At 39.5% G+C, this 23,429-nt stretch overlaps 1 protein-coding gene across 1 annotated transcript; it reads left to right on the top strand.

Annotated features, from left to right (window-relative positions):
• Nucleotides 1-446: 446 nt before the first annotated feature.
• Nucleotides 447-22,205, top strand: PTPRE (protein tyrosine phosphatase, receptor type, E). Its single transcript, XM_009576635.1, has 16 exons — nt 447-521; nt 830-920; nt 1,203-1,279; nt 1,403-1,439; nt 2,233-2,330; nt 3,388-3,507; nt 5,252-5,412; nt 8,488-8,623; nt 9,042-9,191; nt 10,723-10,816; nt 11,661-11,737; nt 12,711-12,845; nt 13,502-13,627; nt 15,337-15,497; nt 20,323-20,458; nt 21,938-22,205. Exons 1-16 carry the CDS (start codon nt 447-449, stop codon nt 22,010-22,012), a joined length of 1,749 nt encoding a protein of 582 aa, XP_009574930.1. The 3' UTR covers nt 22,013-22,205.
• The last annotated feature ends 1,224 nt before the right edge of the window (nt 22,206-23,429 follow it).

The raw sequence follows: 23,429 nt of genomic DNA, 5'->3' as shown, positions 1-23,429 counted from the left end.
GGACGGGAGCCTCGAGCTGTGTATCCCGATGAACGTTGCCTTTTCCGACTGTCCCCCTGCCCTGGGCTCTCCGCCGCAGCCCAAGCTCGGCTCCAGTGGTGGTATCTCAGCAGCTTCTGCGTGGAGGTGGAGGGACTCCACCTCGGGCACCTCCTTGTTTTCATCTTCACCCTCTTCCTCTCCGTTTCTTCCTTTCATTTGATTGCTCTGCAAGAGTGCTTTTTTTTTTTTTTTTAAGCTTGACTAATTTGTCTGCAGCTTAGATCTTGCTGATTGCTAGCAGAATTTGACTTGTGCTCGTACAGCGACTTTTAGCATAAAAGAATTGGGATTTATTTTTGCTTCCTCCCTTTCTGCCAGAGTTGGGCCCATCACCAGCAAGATGTCTGCTATTTAATGTTCTTAGCAGTGAGCTATTAACAATCAAACTCCCTGTTACTGAACCAATGGTTATTGCTAAAAGTAGCTGTCGGGGCCGAGCTCGAGGGAGCGGCGCATCCGCGCGGCAGGGTCGCGGCGCTGTGAATCACCGCGGCAGATGGCAGCTTAAAGCAGCGGCTCCCAGTTTAACGATTTTCTAAATAACTGCGATCTCTGGTGGAAAAATTACTTATTTTTCCAAAACTGCTGAACTCGTTTTCTGTAGTGAAATCTGCCAGGATGTGGTTTCCTGTTTTAGAGTTACGAAAGTTATTGCAAAAAAAAAAAAAAAGTTTAATTCTGTTGGATGCAAGGCAATATGTATAAATGCAGATTTTCCCTGAGCCATGTGCAGTCAAGAGTTAGCTGTTTTCTAACACATTGACTTTTGTATCTTTTCTTTTTTTAGTCATTAACACCTGGATATGTGCAGGGAACGTTTGAAATGGCAAATAAGGAAGAAAACAGGGAGAAAAACAGATATCCTAACATCCTGCCATGTAAGACATTACCTTTTCTTTTAAATCAGACAATTAACTCCGGCACTGAGCTTGCTGGTAGTAGTGTTCATTTGCTGAAAATACTCAAGTAATATAATTTCAGTGGTCACAGATGTTCTTCATACATTGTATGCGCAAAACCTGTCTGTTTTGTGGCATGTCTCTAGTGTTGATCTTGGCTGGTTTGGGAAGTGTAGCTTAGCCTGGGCTCCCGCTTGCAAGGAAGTAACATATTTCAGATTGATAAACATGCAAATGTGCTTGTAATGTGTTTTCTTCCAGATGATCATTCCAGAGTGATTTTGACCCAAATCGATGGAGTCCCACCTTCAGACTACATTAATGCATCATATATAGATGTAAGTTGACAGTTGTCTACTGTTAGCCCAACTGCAAACTTTGACTGTGAATTAAATAAGTATTTTTCTGCTAGCATACCTTGGCGTTTCATCTTTTAACTGCTATAATATTTATTTCCGTAGGGTTATAAAGAAAAGAATAAATTTATAGCAGCGCAAGGTAATTCATTCTCATTTCTGTATTCTGTACATCTTGTGGCTGAGCATATTTAATTTTAGATGTGTTTTAGAGGTTCTTTTCAGCTGCAGATGGTGGCCAAATGTGAGGTGGGATTTAGAGGTTACCGTTGAAATGAAATTAAAGTGAGCGTGAGGTAACCCACTACCTCTAGACCCGCAGATACTGCTCTGAGCGAAGAGGCTCGCCTTCCCCCCTCCACCCCCGCTTTGCTTCTCTCTTCTTATTTTTTCATCTACTTACTGGCGGTTTGAAAAATGATGTCTCCTGATAATTCTGTCTAAGCGATCCTGATACAGAAATTGGCACTTTCACATGAATTCATATGCTGGTTTTAGTCACAAATTTTGTGAACTTTGTCACCGCAATCGCAGACACAAAGCAATAGCTGCCCCTGCCCTTCAAAAATACTCCTGTCCTGCACAGCACGGTGAGCAGCTCTCAGGACCGGTTGTTCATTGTGGTCACAGGTAATGTAGGACCTCGGCGTGGGCGAGAGCTGCAAAGTAGAAATCCTAAACGATGCTCCTGCTGTATCCTGCTTAAAAGAGCATTAATAATATTTCAAGAGAGGAGGTATCTGCTAGAAGTGTAGATTTGAGTGCATATGATTGTGTAAAAGAAATTACGAGTTTTTTAAGAAATATGTGGTATATTTGAAACCTGAGCAGTCTGGAGTAAATGCAGATGTGGGTGGGCACCCAGTGCGCAGGGGCAGGGGTGTTCATGCTGGTCTCCATCACCCCTCTTGAGCAGAGCTGTATTCTGTCTGCAGGACCGAAGCAAGAAACAGTTAATGATTTCTGGAGGATGATATGGGAGCAGAAGTCAGCCGTTATCGTCATGTTAACCAACCTGAAAGAAAGAAAAGAGGTAAAGAGCTTTCAGTTTGCTCTGGGAAGTCTCTACGAGAGCGTGCTCCAAAAGCAGTCGTGGCTGCTCCGCGTCTGGCCAGTCACATTTCTGACCACTTCCTTCTCCAGTCCCTGTTAGCACATCTGACTTTCTGCTCATAAATGTAGTTTTCATTTCCAAAATACAAATTTATGTGTGTGGATCTCAAGAAAAAAATTCTGATAGCTAATTTTGTCTTGCGTAGCCCATAGCCAAAGGCAAATTCTCATGCCTGTGTTTTTATCGCAGCATAAGGCTGCGCTTGTGGGTGGGTTTGGTTAGAAACGAAGATAAAAACTTTATTCATTTTTTCCCAGAGTTAGGTTTCAAAATTCTTTCTGGCACATGCACATAAAAATTAAAAAACAACACTTTTTTTATTGCGAGAGTGGTGCTGTTCCTTCCTGTCCCCCCATTCCTCCTCATACACGTCTCGCTCCTCCCGTTGTGCGAGACTTTCCACGTGTCCTGGGTGAACGCTGAGACGCACACGAGAAGCGTGAAACATTCACTTCGCTCCTCCTTCGCAGACTTGAGAAGCTAAGTTAAAATATTAAGGAAATGTATCGTCAGAAACATAAAAGATACTTTTTAATTATATTCTTTTCCCCTGGGGGAGAGTTTGCCACGCTGAGCGTGCTACATCCTTATTTGAAATATATAAAGTCCTCAAAAACATGTGTCCGAGAAATAAACCTCGTTTCCCTGGTGACTACACCTAAAGCTTAAAAATAAAGAGTCAAGACATCACAGTCCCCACAGTTAGTCACCCCCTAACAAAAAAAAAAGACAAACCAGAAGCTGTTTAGGTCTGGCTAGGTTAAAAACCAACTTCAAAGCTATTCTCACCTTCTCTGCATAAATCTAAGCATCAATAGCACTAGCAAAGTGTTAAAGCTGTATTGTGCCAGATGAGAAACTCTGCATACTCATAGGCGTACTTATGTACACTATTTTCAAATAACTTCATTGTTTTATGAGTGACCAACAATGAAAGCAGACTCGGTGTTATAAAACTCACTGTATGTTTGTACAGGAAAAATGTTATCAGTATTGGCCTGACCAAGGGTGCTGGACTTACGGAAATATCCGCGTGTCAGTAGAAGATTGCATAGTTCTGGTGGACTACACCATCCGCAAGTTCTGCGTTCAGTCGGTAAGTAACAATAATGCTCTCGCTGGGGCTTCATTTTAATTCTGAAAGCAAATTGTTACAATGTCAAATACTTGCTTAAAAGAGATTCAGGAAATTAGTTAAACGTCTTTGCAAAGATGTGGCACCTCTCCCAGGCAGGCGAGCGAGCTCGGCGGGGCAGCGCACGCCGCGTCCGCTACAGTGTCATGGATTGCAAGAGGTTCTGCTCGGTTTCTTCTTGTCTGGAGTCAAGGGCCACAGAAAGTCGTTCCTTGTGACTGTCAGGGAGGGAGCACAGGAGCAGTGTCTTGACCTTTTTTGGGACAAATCGCTTAGATAAATAAATGAGTGAATTTGGATACGTTTGGGTATTTGGAGTAGTCTGTGGATATTAGTTGGCCAATGCCAGCCAGCATTACAGCTTGATTTCTGTTGTATCCTTGGTCTCCGGCACAAGTTAAAGCTTTAGATCACAAGAGAGGTGGTGGGGATGACTTCGCTCTTGTCCACAGCCTTGTACAGGAGCGAATTGCTAGAGACCCTCACCCCCTGAAGGGAGGGCTGCTGGGTTTGTAATGCAATGGCCGTCTAATTCAGACGGAAGACTGAGGACAATATGGGCTGGTGAGAGGTGACAAGCCGTGTAGAGCTGCGTAGAACTACATGGAGAGCTCAGAACCCCTCAAAATAGGGGTGGATTCAGCAATCGTTCAGATTCTGAACTGTGAAGCAGTCTCTGCGGATTTCAGATTCTGAACTGTGAAGCAGTCTCTGTGTAAATTAGCGTGCGGATCGCTTTGGTACGACTAGTGATCGCTGATAAGGCATCACTGATAAAAATGCTCAGAGAACCTGGGCTCAGAAGGCAGAATGGGAAAGGAGTAACGGTACAGAGGTGTACGGACTGTGGATAAGCTGAAGGGCTGGAAAGTTTATGAATGGACTCGGCTGCCTCTCACTTGTTGGTCCCTGCTGAGCATGTGTTAGGAAGGTTTGGTTATCCATTGATGGAGACCAGGTAACCTTACAAAACCAACTGGCTTTCTCCAGTTTGAAAGCAATGGCCTTGACCCTGGCTAACAGACTGAAAGCTTGAGAGACAGATACGCTTTCTAACCTTAAGGATAGGTTGTGGTTAGTGAATGCAAATGAAACGACGCTGGGCGCTGCTGTCGTTGCTTCTGTGGTATCTTCTCTTTTATTCTTGAGGAGTAGGTCAGATCATGAAAGTGTCAGTGGTTGGCCATTAGAGGTGCAGCCCTTCCTTCGTTATTATGTGATATGGCAAAAGCTGGCGTCGGGCATCTCATAGCGATGCAGATCCTGAATGCATGGTTGGCCATTAGAGGTGCAGCCCTTCCATATGTGATATGGCAAAAGCTGGCGTCGGACATCTCATAGCGATGCAGATCCTGAATGCGTAGGCTGAATTTTGTGAGTTTCATCTGAGGCTGCTAAAAGAAGTGTGAAGATTTTAGAAGCGAAAAGGGACTTAGGATTTGATCCGTTATTAACATAAATTGTGAGTGTTACTCTTTGCAATCCTATCCTGGGATTATTCCAGTTTTCACTGCAAAGGTGCATTTTAATAATATATGGTAATTTTACTCTGTTTTTGTATTTTACATACACTGTAAACTTCTAATCCTTGAGTTGGGCTCTAAATGTGGCAAGAATTAAAGTCATAAATAACCAGAGCAGTTTGTTTATAAATCTTTGCATGAAAAATGAAATGTCAGACTCAGAGACTGTGTGTTCCCTGCAGCTTCATGATGGTTGTAAAGCTCCGAGGCTCGTTACGCAGCTTCACTTTACCAGCTGGCCTGATTTCGGGGTGCCTTTCACACCTATCGGGATGCTGAAATTCCTGAAAAAAGTCAAAACGTTGCATCCTGCCCATGCTGGACCAATTGTGGTTCACTGTAGGTATGTATGTGCTCTTCAAGCCATTGTCTTAGCTTGGCCTGGGGTTATGTGTAGAATAGCAAGGCTAAATTTTAATCTTCCGTTCATGGGCTATGAAGTTTGTGTGTATATGTATGTATATGTATATTTACTTACATACTATATTTTTATATGTAAAGGGCAGTAATATGCTGGGCTTTTTGAGAGCCCAGGGTAAAAATAATTTCAAAAGATCTGTCTTTGCTGTCACTTTAATACTCAAACAGAAGTTGTTGTTTTGGGTTTTTTTAATCCATGAGTGATACCCAGTGTTTGGTTTAAATATGTTCCGTGTCAGAAAAACAGACTTGTAATACAAATCTGCGACCTTTGCCACTAAATGCTCCTCTGAGAATTCAACCCCCACTTCTCCCACAATAAAATTGCAGTTTGCTATGTAAATTATCTATTAAATGCCTAGAAACTTTTGAATAAAGACTTGCATTTAAGAGACTTCAATGCTGCAATTTTAAAAATGTACTGCATACCAATACAGAACATATTCCCACTCATTCGGTCACACGCGCATGAACCTCCTGCTATTAAAGGCGTGTGCTAAACTGTTTGAAATCTTATGTTAATGAAACCACAAACAAACTCCAAATCAGTTTTAAAAGAATAATTGCGATCTCTATAGCAACTGTAAGCTCAGAACCGAGCAAGAAGTGTCTTTTCAGGAGCAATTATCATAGCAAGGTTTGAATAAAAAGGAAAGAAGAGCAGCTTTGTCTTTCTGGGTTTTGTTTTTAAGGATGTGGTTGTAGATTCGTGTGTGTGTTTCTTTTCTCTCGCTTGTGTCAGACATCTAGAAGAACTCTCCAAGAGTCCATGAAGTGTGTACTATTGAAAAAGAGTATGTTTGTCCTGACCAAGCCAGCCTTTTTGTTTCTTCATTTCCATCCAGACCTTGCCTTGCCAGGATTCATCTTCTCTCCCAGATGTCATACATAAGAGGCTTAAAGAAAGGCATTAAATGGAAAAAGAAGGTTTTAGTAGTCTCATGTACACTTTCCTTTGAGAAACCCACTATATTTTTATAGCCTTTTGCCATGATGTTCTGTGGAGACTCATATTGGGTTTGAGCTTTATTTTGCACCAGCAGGAAATTCTGTACTTAGTTTAATCAGCAGAAGTAGAGACAAAATAAATGTAACTAGAAAATATCTTAATAAAAATCTGCAGAGATTTAAATATAATGGTCCAATGGAATGCAGTAACACCGTTATGTGTCAGTGCTGGGGGCTAGTGCAGTACTTCAGCCTGCGTTAGAAATAAAGAATGAGAGAGGTGACACTTAATTTCCGTTACAGTTCAGGATATGACACTATTGAATTGTTGAAAAAAGGAAAGGGAAACTCATCGATAGTGAGTAACCGTCCATTTTTAGTGAGCTTTTATAAAAATACCACCCAGTCATTCTGAGCAAAAACGGCTCAGTTGGAATCCTTTGGAAGTTAATAAAAGTCTAATTTAGCATTTGCAAGTAAAGAATTGCAGATAAAAGGGGTGGGGGGGATACCCCTACCAATCTTTTTTTTCCAGAAGTTTTTAGAAATACATTTTTTCAGTGAGCAGAGAGCTACATTGAGGAATAGCTGAGTAAGGGATACCCTACAGGGGGTTAAGGATGGATAAAATCAGGAACTTCCAAGGCAAATGTCAAGGTTGGTGAAATTACCAGCTTTAGCAGGAACATGCAAGGGTTGAATAAAGCACTGATCTGAAGTGAGGTAACCTTGGGGCAGAGGCACGGGGAGGGAACAAGGATGTGCAAAACGGGATCGTATCTGTAAAGGGAAGAGAAGTGAGGAAGCTGCGTGCGGGGCTCGGTGGGTGAAAGCTCACAGGTCTGAGCAACGAAGGACAAGTGTGAACTGATGATGAGCAGCCCACGCTCAGAGGTGGTTTCCAGGACACATCAGGAAGAGGGAAAAATCTCTGTAAACTGAGAGTCAAGACAGTGGGGCTCGAGGTGGACGTGTCTGCGGTGGCAGAGGTCAAACACGAATGAAAGGAAGTGAGAGGGCAGGGAGCCGTGGCCACCGTGGGGTGGAAGCTGCGGTGGCCCATGGTCAATGGCCGCAGAGGGGCCAAGGGAAACCGGGACGCGGCTGGGCGAGGAGTATGGTTAAACGCAAAGGGATTTGGAGGCAGGAGGTGATAGTGGGCTTGTTCACTGTGAAGAAGTTGTGTGAAATTGTGGTGGAGGGCTGAGATACTCCATGGGTCTGCTCACCTCGGTCATCCCTCTGGACCTCTGGAGTAGCAGGGCTTGGGGGCTTTGGTTTCACGTGGCGTTTGCTGTTAAAAGTATGTGTGTGTACATATGAACTAAGTCGTATTATGCATTTTTTTTTTGCTGGTGTTATTTAAAGCCTAATGTTTCCTGGCTGAAAATTGATCTGTATCTTTGGACACGCTGGGATGGGGGGAGAGATTTTTGTCGTGTTTCAGAAGGTGTTTGTGGACACAACATTACAGCAGTTGCTGTACAAAGTAAGCTAACAGAAGGTTAAAGGAGAGCTATTAATGCCTAGCACAGGATGCCATGCCCTTTTCCTCTGAAAGGAAGAGCTGAAAGTCACTGGAGTGGTGTAATTTATAATGACGGTGCTCCCTCTCGTGGCTGTTGAAGGATATACAAAAAAAAATAATTTGGGATGGCAGTTAGGAAGTGTAGAACTCGTAAAAAGTAACTATTATCTAATTGGCATGCGACAGCAACCATGCAGAAAAGAGCAAAAATTAAGACAAAAATTTAAAATTTCATTTTAGGCTGAATTATTATACCTGGTCAAGCAGAATTTTTTTCCAAAGGTCTTTTCTAATATAATTTTGATCTTATCATGTCAGAGCTGTTAGGAGGTGAATTTTTATGTTAAAAACTTAGACTCCTTTTTGTTGCTATCATTGCTAAAATAAAAAATGACATTTGTTTTTTCACAGTGAGTGTTTCAGTCCAGTATAAACAGCATAAGTTCTACCTGTGTCACTGCGGTAGCAATTCCTGCAGACTTTGTAATTCAATTGAGCTTTTGTTTTTCTTTCCTTTTTAAGCGCTGGTGTGGGTCGCACAGGCACGTTTATCGTTATAGATGCCATAATAGACATGATGCACGCCGAACAGAAAGTTGATGTTTTTGAGTTTGTTTCAAGAATCCGTAACCAGCGTCCGCAGATGGTTCAGACCGACGTAAGTGGACTTCAATTGGTTGAAATTACAACTTTTTGCAGTCGAAGAAGAATATGCTTCTGTATTTCCACTCTGATATGCATCCCAGTATGTCATATTCTGTCGCACACCTGGATAATTGGAAAACGAATAAAGCCCAGTAGAAGGATGGGGTTGGGGAAGAAGATAAAGGCGCGTTAGGGCTGCAAAGACCACCGTAAGGCATGTTATCTTTAGGTATCATGTCCAGTTTCCCCATGCACTCGAGAGTGGAATTTTAGAGAATGTGAGCGATGTAACAGGAAAACTCTGTTTTAGCTTAAGGTATATTTTGATAATTAGTAGATTGTAGACCAAATGAGATAGATGAAAGTGCCAGAATTCATAGTTTCACTTCCTTGCTTTGCAGTGTGCTTATCTGCCTCTTCCTTCGTTCCAGATGCAGTACTCCTTCATTTATCAAGCCTTACTTGAATACTACCTCTACGGTGACACGGAGCTAGATGTGTCATCCTTGGAAAAACATCTACAAACATCACACAACGCAGCGCCAAACCTTGTCAAAATAGGGCTAGAAGAAGAATTTAAAGTAAGTATGAAAGTCCTTTGCCATAGGATTTCTAAGCGTGGAAACATTTAAGCCAAAAAGATACTTTAAAAACAGGAGAAGTATAACCTTAAAAGAAAAGGTCCATCAAAACAGAACGACTTGTTTTATTTTGTGCTTGTGTGAATGGGTCCTGCAGAGTCAGGGCCTTGCAAATGCCCATTCAAAGCTATGTCGTTTTACGGACCTTTTCCTACATGCTTTCTGTTTGTTTATAAAAGAAAAATGGAATTATTCTTTCGGTCTGGCACTAGATGCCAGATCAGATAATGCTGGAAGAGGGAGCTGGATTACGTGCACCTAATTTGCATCTCAACGGGATTGTTAACTCAGTGATGACTGATGGCAGAGAGAATTGCAAAGAATTTACACGTCTTGTGCAGAATATCCAGTCCTGTCAGGAAAGAAAAGAAAAAAAAAAAGCATTTCTGTTTAGTGGAGAAACCCCAAATGCAGAAAGCAACGACACTGGCTGTTTCTGATCATTGTTTAAAATAGACTTTATTGTCCTGAGGAAATGGTTGGAACTTTTCTATGACTTCTGCCATGTTAAAATATTTATTCTATATATAAGTCTAAAACATTAAATGACATATAGGTGTTAACTGGGGTTCTCCCTTTTCTTTAAAAGAATAATTTAATTGGAAATTGGGAACTGGGAAAAGAAAATGATGTAAAAATAAGTCTGATGATATAGCAACAAGTTAAAAAATCAGAAGTATTAGTCTGTCTGAGGGAAGGAAGCAAATGAAAACATCAAGTATTCTACTTTTTCCAGAATTCCGAAGTTTGTTTCTGCTGTCCGCTGCGCCAGCAAGGCTGCATTAAAGTACAGAGAGCAACGTTTAGTTCTGCCGTGTATTCTGAAAAGCGCTTAGATGGCCCAGGAGCGCTAAGCCCACCTACACCAAAAAAGAGTAGAGCTGTGTTGTAACCGGTAGGAGAGTCTCTGACGTAAAGTCTGTTCAACACAGTATTACAGAGTAGCTGAAAGTGATTTTTCAGAGGGTAGGGGTTTCTTTTTAATAACTTGTTGCCAGTACTAGAGATATTACTGGAATTGAGATATGCTCCTGAAACTCAGTACCTGGCAAATACATGTCTGAAAATCTGCTTGCAGTTTGAAAATGAAATTAATTTTAATTTAAATTGAATTTATATTAAATCGTTGCTGAAATGCAACTGTGTACCTATGATGGTTATCTGGTAAGTCCCACCCCAGCAGAAGCAGCCTCTTATTGTTGTGTTACCTTGCACAATCTTGCGGGTGTGTAATCTATACTATAAAAAATTGTTGGGGCAAGAGCAGTGTTTGTCTTCTGTGTCCTGGGAACGCTGTCAAGCACAAACTGAATAAATGAAGTTGCTTTTGTGAAAAGTCAGTCTCGCTTTGACTGTGTTACTGTTTTGTATCCGATAAAGACACTTAGGAACCTTCTGAGTGCAGGATATGTGGAGCGAGAACCGCTTCTGTTCAATGAGTTCTCATCCTCATTCGCGTGTTTTATTACAGAAGTTAACAAATGTTCGAATAATGAAAGAAAACATGAGAACTGGCAATCTTCCAGCAAATATGAAGAAAGCTAGAGTCATCCAGATTATTCCATGTAAGAGATCAACTTTTTATATAGAGAAACAAGTGCTATAAGTACACGATTATCCTAAGGTTGTCGTATACACACTATATCTATATGTTGATAACAACACACCTAATATCAGAATACAGCTGTGTTGGAATAACTCAAGAATAGAGGTCCTGCCCGGATTTGGAAACTGGAATTCTGCAAATAATTCCTGCGTATGTCTTAAAAAGTTTTAAATTCTGTGCCTGTAAAATTCAAATGCTTTCAAAACCTGTTGAACTGTCCAGAGTGGTAGTTTTTGGTTTTGCTTCATTTTTAGGGAGAACACATTTTTTTGGGTGTTTCTGTTAGCCATCCCTTTCGTTTTGTCATCCTTTTTGCAGGCATGTCTGCTCTAAAGTTTCTAGAGAACCTAATGATACAAACAGCAGTATCCTCTCCTCATAAAGTGTAATGCCCCTATAAAGTGTCTGCAAACAATTTAATGAATTGTTTTTTACTTTATCAATGTAAAATGTATTCCGATCAGATATTTTTCAGGACTGAATTAAATAATTCAGGAGTTCCACCTTTTAAACCAACATATTTTCCGAGTGATTCCTTGCATGGCCTGGAGCAGCACCGTAACGTCTGCAACTGAAAATGAAAGTTTCAGACCTTACTGGCCATATCTTGTGTGAATGGAAAAGCAACAGCAGAAAAACCAGCGCCCTCCTCCACACACTTACTAAGCGCTGGATAAGATCTTTGAGACACTCTTTGGCTTTTAGATAAAAGATTTTGTTGGTTTTGTTCTTTCACAAATGTAATAGTGGAGCAGTCAACCTACAGTTAGCAAAAGTAAGACCAGACTTTTTTTTTTCCCCAGATGATTTTAATAGAGTGATTCTGTCAATGAAAAGAGGGCAAGAGTATACAGACTACATCAATGCTTCCTTCATAGATGTACGTATAAAAACTTTTCCTGTATTTAAATTGCAAGTCAAATATTTTGCTGTTGCTGATAAGTCTTTTTACAGAGATGCAATCAGCTTGGCTTATGAAGAACATTAGCTTTTTAGTTTGGGTTCGGCTTATGAGAGTTTCCAAATACATTTCTTACCTGGTGTTTTCAATTTCAGTTTAAATGGTTTTGTAATTTAAACATTCTTCTTCTTGTTAGATTTATAAACTAATGTTTTTTTTAAATTCTAACAAACAGGCAGCGAAACAGATTAGCTATAGAACTAACATCCAACAGCTCCATTATCTGTGTTCAGGTTAATGGATGTAAATATGCGCCTTTCTGAGGAAAGGAAAAAGAAAACTCCGTATTTAGCATGGGGAAAGGCTATCACAGTGTTTGGGAGCCAGGGTTTACCTGGGCAGACCTGTGTTAATTCCTAACTTTGTTCCCGGCTTCCTGGTGGAACCTGGGCAACACCTCCCACTGTGTCTTGTTTTTATTTAAATATGGTAATTAATTATATCCTTAAGCACTAAAACCCCATTAGTGATTGAGGATTGTGGATAGCACAGCTGTGAAGATCACATCAGTATGTAAATAGAACTGTAGCTCAAAAATTGAGCTAAATGTTAACAACTGCAGCTATTAGCTTTACTATAGAATTATGATAATCTTGTTGTGAAATCCTTTCAGTTACCTATTACTGCAGAATTTCATCCCTTCAGCCATGACTGTAAAAAGTCATAAAATACAACTCAGGATTGTGAATTTGGAGGATTTTTTTCCCTGCGTTTCTGGCAACGAGCAAGAATCGGGTGGGCTCAGTGCAGTAACCATCCCATTGTCAAGCAGCGGGGCTCGCGGGAAGCACCAGTTCAAGCAGTGATCTCTCCTCTCCGACCATCACCTTCCGTCCCTCTTCACTTGTACTCACATGTCACGACATAAACGCATCCCGGTCTTTCTCGGCAGGGCTATCGCCAGAAGGATTACTTCATTGCCACCCAGGGACCGCTGCCGCACACGGTGGAGGATTTCTGGCGGATGGTGTGGGAGTGGAAGTGCCACACCATCGTTATGCTCACAGAAGTTCAAGAGAGGGAGCAGGTATGCATCCCGCAGCTCCAGAGCAAAGCAGTTGCTGCTAACGTCTGTAAAATATGAGCATTAATATTAGATAAACTATTTGCTGCCTACAAATTCTAGCAAGACGAGATTTTTTGCCTTTCCTAAAATGAGCTCTTGCTTCACTATTTGGTGTGGGCCAATGTTGCTGCTTTTGCTTGCGTTGTCAGAAAACCCACCAAAACTACGGAAAATTATGGTTTGTGAAAGGGCCCAGTTCACATTAAAAGCACAGAATTTATAGGGATGCCTGACATGGAACAGCGGTTTGGGATTTGAGAACAGCTGGACAAAGCTTTTGTGAAAACTTCCCTCCCTGTTCTGCCGGCGTAAGCTCCAGTGGCTTATTCTGAACCTCTCCTAGTACATCATTAATTAATGAAAAGATTTACTTACTTTATTCTAATCTGTTTTAAAGCAGCGCTTGCTATCTATGACTCCTAAGCCCTTTTCAACTTAGTGGTTTATACTGTAGAAATATTTTATTACTGTATTCTTGGTTATTAGCCTTTCCATTACAAAGTGTTTAGAACACGTCTATTATGCTGTATGTCATATCCTATATCAGAGATTCATGACAATGTAGGTAACTGGAAAAAATGTCAAGGAACATTTACAATTCTCTCTCAATTTTGCAGGAAAAATGCTGCCAGTACTGGCCATCAGAGGGCTCTGTAACTCACGGAGAGATAACCGTAGAAATAAAGAATGACAGTCTGTTAGATGCCATAAGTGTAAGGGACTTCATAGTTACATACAACCAGGTAATGTTTTTAAATTACATGAGGCTTTTTGCATTTGAAGGCATTTACAAATATCATTATGTAACTTAAATTCTGGAATTTCTATCTAAAGATAAATGTGATTAATAACATCCGACATGGTATCAGTCAAGAGAAAGCTTATATGAAACATTTTTGCTTAAAGCCCCATGAAAATTCTGGTCAGTAAAACACATCCTTGATCAAAGCGGGGTCTGGGGTTTTTTGTTGGGTTTTTTAATGTTTTGTTGTTGCTGTTATTCTTGTATTTTCTCCCATCTCTATAAAAGAACATTGGATTCAGTATTTTTAAATCCTATGAAGCATTTTAACAGCACATGTACTTACCTCTGCCTACCAGCTCTTCCTTTATGTTGCTCTGCTGCAGGCGTGATCTACTCAAAACCTGGTTTTGATCTTTTGGGCATGCATCTCTTCACTCACTGCATCATTTCTTTAGGATCTGATTTGCATTGCTCTTTTTGAAAAATAACAAGAAAAATACTTGCAGTTAAGAATTCATTTAACTACTTGTTACATTGCATATCATTTATGCACTTAAATAGTTGGCACATGCAAAGCAAAAGGACTTTAAAGTACTCTGTATTTCCTTGTGAAGGAGGGTGGTAGATTAGGCGTGAATACACACCGTGCTTCACAAAGCAGAGTCCTTGTCAATGTGTTGACTTCTGTCACATTGGAAAGTATTTAAAACTCAAGTAACAGCATTTTAGGTAATATCCAAACAGCAATGTTTTTGCACTACAGTGCAGCATTGTTAGAAGTGTTTGGTGCTGCAGATTTAAGAAATCTGAGTAACTTCTGTATTGTGCCTGAGTCCAGCTAGACTACATCAATGATATTTGAAGCAATATTATGTTAAAAGATCTCCTGCAGAGCTGGGAGGAAGGAGGATGACCAAGCCTTTTTCTTCGTAATGGCAAAAACTTCCAGGCTTCTAGTACAAAACAGTGTCCTGAGACTCCCCATCAAACTCGTTCACTAGATGTCCCCTATGGTGGACACATTGAAAACACCTAGCATCAGCAGAGACCTAGTGTTTTCAACTCTCTGTGGCTTGCAAGAGTTGATGATACGTAGTAAAATTGCTGGAATATTTATGTTGCTTCCATACACTATTACAATGCAGTCATGGGAAAGAGCAAGCAAAAATCTCAGGGTAGTTACATCATAAGATGAAGAGCTTTTGTGCATCCAAACCTGTCTAGAGCTAACTCCGTTAGCATGGTATTAATACCTATTGCAACTTTTAGTGTGCTTTTAATCAGCAAGCGGAAAGAAAAGGCAAATAATTGTTAAGTTTCAAAGTAGCAGGTAGCGTTGTGCAAAGATGGGTGCATTTCATGAATTGGGTTGTCTTAACGGCACTTTGGATTTCGCCTGTGCATGATGAAAGCTTTCAACCATTGGTACTCAGGATCAATAATCTTTAAGTGTATCTTTAATACTACCCAGGTGAAGTAGCTGTGGCAATCAAAAGGAAAATTATAGGGGTAAATTATCAGCACAGTGGATGGGGAATTTGGAAACAGAACCATCAGGTCTGCATGACCAATGTTTTATGGACCAGGCTGCAAACAGCCCCCTCTACTATGGTGGTGCAAAATTTATGCTACAAATGTTTAAGGTAAGAAGTGTGTTTCCATTTTGAAGTAACAACTGGATAAATGTGGCGTTTTTCCTGCACGCAGGGTAACCAGGAGAAGCAAAGCAGGCTTGTCCGGCAGTTCCATTTCCATGGGTGGCCAGAAATCGGGATTCCTGCAGAAGGAAAAGGGATGATCGACCTGATTGCAGCCGTCCAAAAGCAGCAGCAGCAAACAGGCAATCACCCGATTACGGTGCACTGCAGGTAAGAGTCGCCTCTTCTTCCTACCATCCGCTAAGGAACCGGCTTGCTTTTTCTGCAGTCTGCTTGACTTTACAGCAGTTTTTCTTTGTGAGGGAGTAGACTGCATCCTTTAAAAAATAAATAGAAATTAAGAAATATGAGAAAAAGATAGAAAAAAAAGAAAATCTAGTGTTGCATAAAGGATTTTTGACTTGTCTTTTGCTAAATTAGCACGATGGATACCTTAACGGTATCCTTAATGGCTGGAATTAAACACGTATGTTATTAGCTTGTGGTATTGTAGTCCTGCACCTGAGTTTTGCTAAACACTGTGATTAGGAGAGGAAAGCTGTAGGTTTATTGCAGTAGTTTATTGCAATATAGTGCTCTCAAATACTCTGTTGGGATCAAAATGCTGTTGGTTTTTACAAACTGTCAGGAGAGTAAAATATACCCCTAATCTAAGCAGAAAGCAAAACGTACCCCTGTTCTTGAAAGCAGATGTGAGAGCTGGGAGGACAGAAAAACCAACGTTTACATTAATGCTAAGAGGGTGCTTGTGTATGACTTGATACATGATAACTAAAATATGTCTTTGTCCAGTGTCAGGTTTTCACTTTTGGGGTTTTTTTGAACTGTACTTTTTTATTACAACATCTTTTCCCCCCTGCCTCCCCCTCCCCCATTCTTTTTAAAAGGTATACATTGGGCTTTTCCACTGTTTTTTTAAGTGATATTTTTCAGAGTGTGGGGTTTTTTATCAGTCTTTTAAATTTGTCTTTTCCCTTTCTGTACTGCATCTGCTGATTTTAAAAAAGTAGTAGTAAAACTAGTATTCTGCCTTTTCCTAATTGAAAAATCATACCTTGCTTTTAAAATATTTTAATCTTTATAAATCAATAATGCTTTTTCTGTTTTCTGGTCGATACAAAGTCAAGCTTACAGTACACAGGGACAGAGTCAGCAGGGTTTCAGAAGAGAAGTTCCTATGTTTTATTTTGTTTTTTTAAATAAGAAGCTATTAACCTCAAGAGGTCACCCTTTGACATGAACCTCTTTACTGCTGTGGACTGCTTGGACCTATTCTGGGAGATGCACTGACCGACTCCCGGCTGCTCTGAAAGTTTTCAGAGGCCACATCTCCCTGCTGTGTTCCTGTAAGACCTCGTGCGGCAAAGTGTCTCTTGCGGTTGAACCTCACAGGCTCAACCACGACATAAAAACAATCATTGTTTCTTCTCTGATTGTCCTCAAAACCGATGACTTAATTCATGCTAAATATTGGCCTTTTAATCTTTTCCTCTTGGGCATGTTGTACAAGATAAACTGGTTTTGCTGGACCGTGGCCATCTTCGAGCAACACGTGGAGGTCAAGGTCCTGGCATCTTTGTGTCTAACAACATGTGTTACATTAATTGTGATATTTTCCTCTACCTGTGTGTGATCCCACTGTTGAGAAATGCTTGGCACCTAACTGTGATAGAGACCCCCTGTGACTGATTACTGCACGAATAAGCTTCTCCAACCTTTTGTCAGTGAGCCAGAGAGTACGTTGCTGCTTGTAGATTCTTCCTGCATTTCAGAGAATATCAGTCTGGTTTTGAATGAGTAACTGATTATTTTTTCTTCTGGAAAAAAATACTATATTGATTTATGTGACACTCCAATTGTTCTTGTAGCATCATCTACAGGGAAGTACGCTCCCTGGCCGTTGGGAAGTATTTTGATAGAAGAACCTGTCTGCTTGCTGCTAGAGTTACAATTGGGAACAGCGTGTTACAGCTGTTCTCTGCAGTGTACGCTGACTTCTTTTTGCTCTGATTTGAGTTTCAAAGGTGCTGCCTCAGTCTCCGAGAGCTATGGTTTGTGTGTGGCTGTCTGCAGTCTCACCGGTATTTTCATGCACTGTGGAAGCAAAGAGATCCTGGGAGCTTGAGCCAGGGCTCAGATTTGTTGGTGTTTTGGGACATGATCTTGCACCAATGCATGTTCATTGCTAAAGCGTTCTCCTTTTTTTTTTGTGTGTGTTTTGCTCTTTGCTGTTTTCATACATTTTCCCTTGGGGACTGTGGGTTCCCCACCCCGTGGTGGCTGCGCTCAAGGGTGATGGTGACACTTTGTGTTCGATTCTGCTATTTGACAAATTTGAACAGCCACTTTTTTTGAATTGCTAGGGAGTTAAGATTCAGAATTATAATTAAAGCGGGTAAAATATCCAGGAGTTCTAGCCAGTAAAATAAGAGATAAAAGTAACTAATGTCTTCGATATGCACAAATTAGATGCGTAAGAACTATCTGAGATACACATTGCTTCTACTTTTCCGAGCTTTTAGACTTGCAGCCTCTCGGAAGCCTTAGCTGAATCATTTGGCATGCATTTGTCCTAGATTTTTAAAAATCTACTGCAATCACTATAAAATGGATTTAAACAAGAAAATAAAACCCAAACCACACCATGTATTCTACGATTTTTAATGTTGAGAATTCTTTCCTGACCCTACTTGGACAGCCTGTACATCACAGCTTTTGAGTTACTTGAACTTCTCCATGAAGTCGTACTTGAGTCTTCAAATGTAAATGAATGTAACTTTATGAATAAGTAAACACATACCAAGTCTAAGACTGATTTTTCAGAGTGTTCACACGAACTTGTGAAAACTTCTGTTTTCTCCAACTATTTATGAACAGTTTAATGAGCTGCTAAAAAAGACAATTCTTAAGTAGAATCAAGACATAACCCGAAATAGTTTAGAAGGGTTTTGCTAGCTGAATTGCCAACAAAATTCAAAGCCAATCTGCTCTAAATCCTAACTCCCTTCTCTTCCAGTGTCTGTCTGCAGCTGCCTTCTCTTTAGTTCATGGCTACCTACGCTTTTTCTCTCTTCACCGTCGCCTCCTTTCCGCACTGTCACAAACTATGCAAGGCTGCTGTGTTATTTAGAGATCCCTTACTTCTGTCTTTTGCCCACTTTTGCCCATGCTGCTTGTCTTTTGCCTTTGAACTTTCTGTCTCAAGAAATGAAGTTTGAGTCAAATTTAAAAGTTATCCTTTTTTTTTTTTAAGGGAATTGCAGAAAGAGAAGCACGTATGCAGAGTAGTGCTGTGTTCCCATGAGACAAGACCTACTTTTCTCCTGCATTTCAAATGCAGTTTAGTTTTCCATGCATCCATACTAAAAATTCTTAATTAAAAAAACCCAAACATCTTGTATAAGCTTTAAGGATTTGCTAAAAGCATGTTTTCGGAAGAAAGGAGAGTGAGCCTAGCACAAGGAGCATTAAAAATGGAGTGCAAAGCAATGCATACCTACCTCTTCTCGGCATAAATGAATAAGCAACGTGTGTGATGATGTGTGTGTACAGGCTTACTTTATGTCTTCATGTCCTCATCCTGGATAGTTGTAGACCTATTCTGAAACTCATGGGTTACTCTGGAAACCACAGGTGGTTACTAGAGATTAGCTAACTACAAATAAATCTGAACCCTTTTAGATTTTGTATTTGTCTTTAGTCTGATGAAAGTCTAAAGGGAATAACACATCTAATACATTGTACCTGTTCATTTTTCCTCCGATGAGACTTTAAATGTATCCAGCTGAGGATACATGCATTTGCACTTAATCTTTTCATAACGCTTGTGCTTATCAGATTTTTTTGTATTTGATAGAAATAAGGTAGAAGCAATGACATGTGATTACAATTCACCTACTTATGGTTAAAACACGTGAAAATTTTAAGTTTAATAAATTTTGTGTTTATGCTTATTCAGCAATCCAATGAACCTTCCACTCCATCTTACCGCTGATTGCCAATTTCCCAATTCCATCCTGTTTTTAGTAACTATTCTCTGTCAGAGCTATTGGCCTTCCAGTGCACAGCCACTGTTTTGTTGGTGTCAAATAGTCCCTAATTACTGTGATTAGGAGAGAGAAAGAAATGTCTTTTTTAATTTTTTTTTTTTTTCTCTAGAGTTAGGCATAATAAATCAGATAATAATTACTGAAATAGATTTTGATTCCACGGAATCATGATCTGAAACATACGAGGACAAAATATACTCAAACATACTGAAACAAAAGAAACTACAGTTACTTTGGAGTACGTTAGGTTGCTTATTGTAGTCAAGATAGAGGCAGAACAGTCAATTTTAGTTTCTTGTATGTACTACAGCCTCATATGTAGTCTTGCTTTAGTTTGTCCCTGTATAAATACATCTAATTAAGAAATGGCTTATCCTAAGAGTCATTAAAATCATTACAGTTGGATAGAACATTTTCCATCAAATTGCTTTGGAGTAATAATAATAATAATAATAAATAATAATAATAATGCTTTCATATCTGTCCACCGTGCAGAAGTATTAACGACAACCTCATAGAAAAATGTGGGTTTGATTGCACAGTGCTTCTTTCTATTATAACCAAGTTTTGTGACTGAAAGTGTAAAGGTTGCATCCTCCCCAATCAAGAATAAAACCGAAATCAGAGTGTGGGAGCACCAAAAGTTGTCTTTGCTGAAGGTGAATGCAGATTTGAGTAAGCAGCTTTGCCAGCTCATTATTGGAGTCTCAGACTTTGGCTGAGGGTGTCCGTGTGCTGCCGCAGCCAGCTCAGGATCTCCCACTTGCGTGCAGGAGCTGTCACTAACGAGCCTTTGTTGGTTCCAGCCTGGCTCCAAGTTAATTCCATTAATTCTGGCTCCCTTCTAGCATAGCTGAGGTGACAAACTAAGCACAAAAATGAGTAGAAGTTGGTTAATAGTAGTATTTGGCTATTCTACATCACTACTATTTCCCTTTTAACATTTTTATCCTACTGTACGTTAAGCAAATGTGTTTACGTTGCAGTGCTGGCGCTGGAAGAACAGGTACCTTCATAGCACTCAGCAATATTCTGGAGCGAGTGAAGGCTGAAGGGCTCTTAGATGTATTTCAAGCTGTGAAGAGCTTAAGACTGCAAAGGCCACATATGGTGCAAACACTGGTATGGTATTTAACAATCCGGATCCTTGTCAAAGGATGTATGTTTGTAAATATTCTTGTGGGAGGAGAACAAAGGATTTTTTTGCAGGCTGAAATGAATTATGTATGATGGCTGCGTATGTACAAGGTATTATCAGAAATCTGTATTTTTACAGATTTTTTTTTTTCTAGCATGTCTAAAAATATAACTGGGCTAAACATTGTGTCTCTTTTAGAAACTGGAGACGGTTAAACCAAGATCTTATGAGTGTTGCAGGTGGCAAAACATGAAGTAAATGCCTTTTAAGCTATTGTTGTTCTTTCTTACCTTAAAATGTCTGGGCTTAAATTGGCTTGCAGTTGATCACTGAAAGGGAGAAATGTCTTTGAGTTGTTTAAAGTCATCTACAAGGAATATGTGAAGCTTAGTCCAAATACTTTTCCCTATTGAAAAAGCATTAAAAAAACCTTTTGAGAGGTATGTTTTTGGAAAATACATAAAAATGCTGATATTTTGTATTTTGATAGCAGCTTCCATTCTGTGATTTGAAACTTCTTTAGAAACAATTTTCTCAAAACACCTTTTTCAGGTAGATGTTTTCTCCATACCACAGATAGGAAGAAAGGGGTTGAAGAAGTAGAATTGGATTATCCACAGTCAGCTGAGACAGGGATGAAATATTTCTTTTGGGGTTCTGGCTCTGTGATTTAATAATGTTAGTTAAGGGTGTAATTGCCACAGATATTCCCAGCTGAGGCTGCAGAAAGGCTTCTGCTAAACTCTGCTTTCCAGCATGAGTGAATTCAGATGCCAATTCCATTTATTATCGGTGTTGTTACAGATTTTGTAATCTAGCACATCATGTTGAAGGCGTATCAGCATGCCTGGAAGATCAGGATGTGTCCCATCTTTAGGATGCAGAGGACTAGCCAGCGGGCTAACGTAGGCAGTGGATAAATACATTGCAGACGGCCTTTGCAAGGGGAGCTCCATTTCAGACAGATGAATGTAGAGGGTTTTTAATTTGAAGTTACGTTGTCAGAAGGTATATTGTCACTTAGTTTCTGCTGTAAAGCTCAGAAGATGGAGCCCAGAGTTAAACAGCCGGGCTCCCTGGGGAATGCACAGGAGGGGTTGCCTGCTTTAGCGTGAGCCGGCTAATGGCCACGTACAGTAAGCTGCTTAACTTAAATGAGAAGGCAGGTCTAAGAATTCATTCAGTTTAAGAACTGTCACCTAGAAAGCTTAAAGAAATCATTTTAACTGCAGAGCAACAGTCAGCCTGTATTTGACAAAAGAGGGAGGTACCGTTGCTTTTATTTAAAAAAATAAACCATAAATAAAAATCAGAACAGACCAGTCCTCAGCTGCTGGTCCAAGTAATGGTCCAAGTTAGAACATGTTGCATTTATCACTAGGATTTGCGTAAGTATGATTTTCTCCAATGTAGTCGTACGATGCAACCAAAGCACATTTTGATATCTTTTTATTGTTTTTCAGGAACAGTATGAATTCTGCTACAGAGTGGTACAAGATTTCATCGACATATTTTCGGATTATGCTAATTTCAAATGAAAATTCCTGCCTTATTTTTTAATTTGTCTGTATAAATAGTTGTATATTCTGTTAATTTATTCCATGTCATTTTGATTGTTGACTTTACTGTAAATATGACCTTCTGTTTGCTCTAAAAGTTGCATTTGCTGTATAAAGTTATTTCTTAAATATAAATATCTTCTAAAGTGAAGTATAATGTTCATATACAGTATATCACTATAAGATGGTATAGAAATCTTTATGCTAAATAACAGTAAACTAATTCTTGAGGGTCTATTTCTTTGAATTTTTCCACTTATAAATATTTATCAATAATGTTATCTCCCAATTCTTGAAACTTTACACAGGTGATTTGCATTTCATACAAAAAAGTGAATTGTGGTACATGTGTTTAAACTAAACATGTTTTGGCCATAAACCTTTCTTCGCTATGAAAATAGATGTCTATTTGGAGACACATTCTGATAACCTGCTCATGCTTAATTGTAATTTATTTCACAGATAGTCTCATTGAAGGCAAAGAGACTGAGTGAAGTACTGTTAATGATAAAGGTATCAGAATATGGCCTTTCATGTGTAATAATGTACAGTCCAACTGAAAAATATAACTGCTTTTAAATCCTGTTTTTAAGAACCTCCAGGTTGATGGCAGTTCTATTTTGAGTCTTACTGTCAATAGGATATAATCAGTATAAATACAGATTTGAATTTTTGATTTAATATAGCTTTCAAAGTCCATTTATTTTGTTCTTTCCTAAATATTACACCAGCCTGAATCTATTTAGAAAGACAATAATGTGAGTTTACCACTATTTTGAGAATATTTTGCATATCAGAAGAGTATATTTTGCAGCACCTGGACTTGTCTACTTGAAGAGGCTTTATAGCCATCGTCAGAAATGGATATAAAGCTTCTCTATATACACGTGCATAATTTCCCACTTCTTTGACAAAAGGCGAAAGAGATTAAGATGAACTCTTATTCTTTGATTAGACTCAACACAATAATTAACAGTATTTGCTAAAATGTTGAAAAAACATTTTACTAATGGTGTAATGCTAGCAACATTAAGCGTTGTAGCAAAAAGCTCCTCTACGTTCTTAGCCTCCCATATATATTATCAAAAAAGGAAATATTCCTTTATCTAAAAGGAGTATATGATTGTGTACATAGATATATTTTTAATGAAAGTACTACTGATAATATAATTGGTGAAATAAAGTTTAAAAGTCTTTATCATAGCCCTGAACAGGATATGCTTGGGGGTTAGAAAATCCAAAAATGACAGGGCATCCGAATGTTGAATAACTAAAAAGTGTATCTTTTCCACTCTTTAAAATGCATATATGAATTAACGAGCACAAAGTATGCGAATATGTACTTTAGTTACATAACTAATATGCAATAGTTCTGTCTTGTCCAGTTGGTTGGGTT

The sequence above is a fragment of the Fulmarus glacialis genome, unplaced genomic scaffold, assembly GCF_000690835.1.
Source record: "Fulmarus glacialis isolate BGI_N327 unplaced genomic scaffold, ASM69083v1 scaffold14754, whole genome shotgun sequence".
Taxonomy (NCBI): Eukaryota; Metazoa; Chordata; class Aves; order Procellariiformes; family Procellariidae; genus Fulmarus; species Fulmarus glacialis.
The sequence above is the reverse complement of the archived record's forward strand: the minus strand, read 5'-3'. Positions and strand labels throughout refer to the sequence as shown.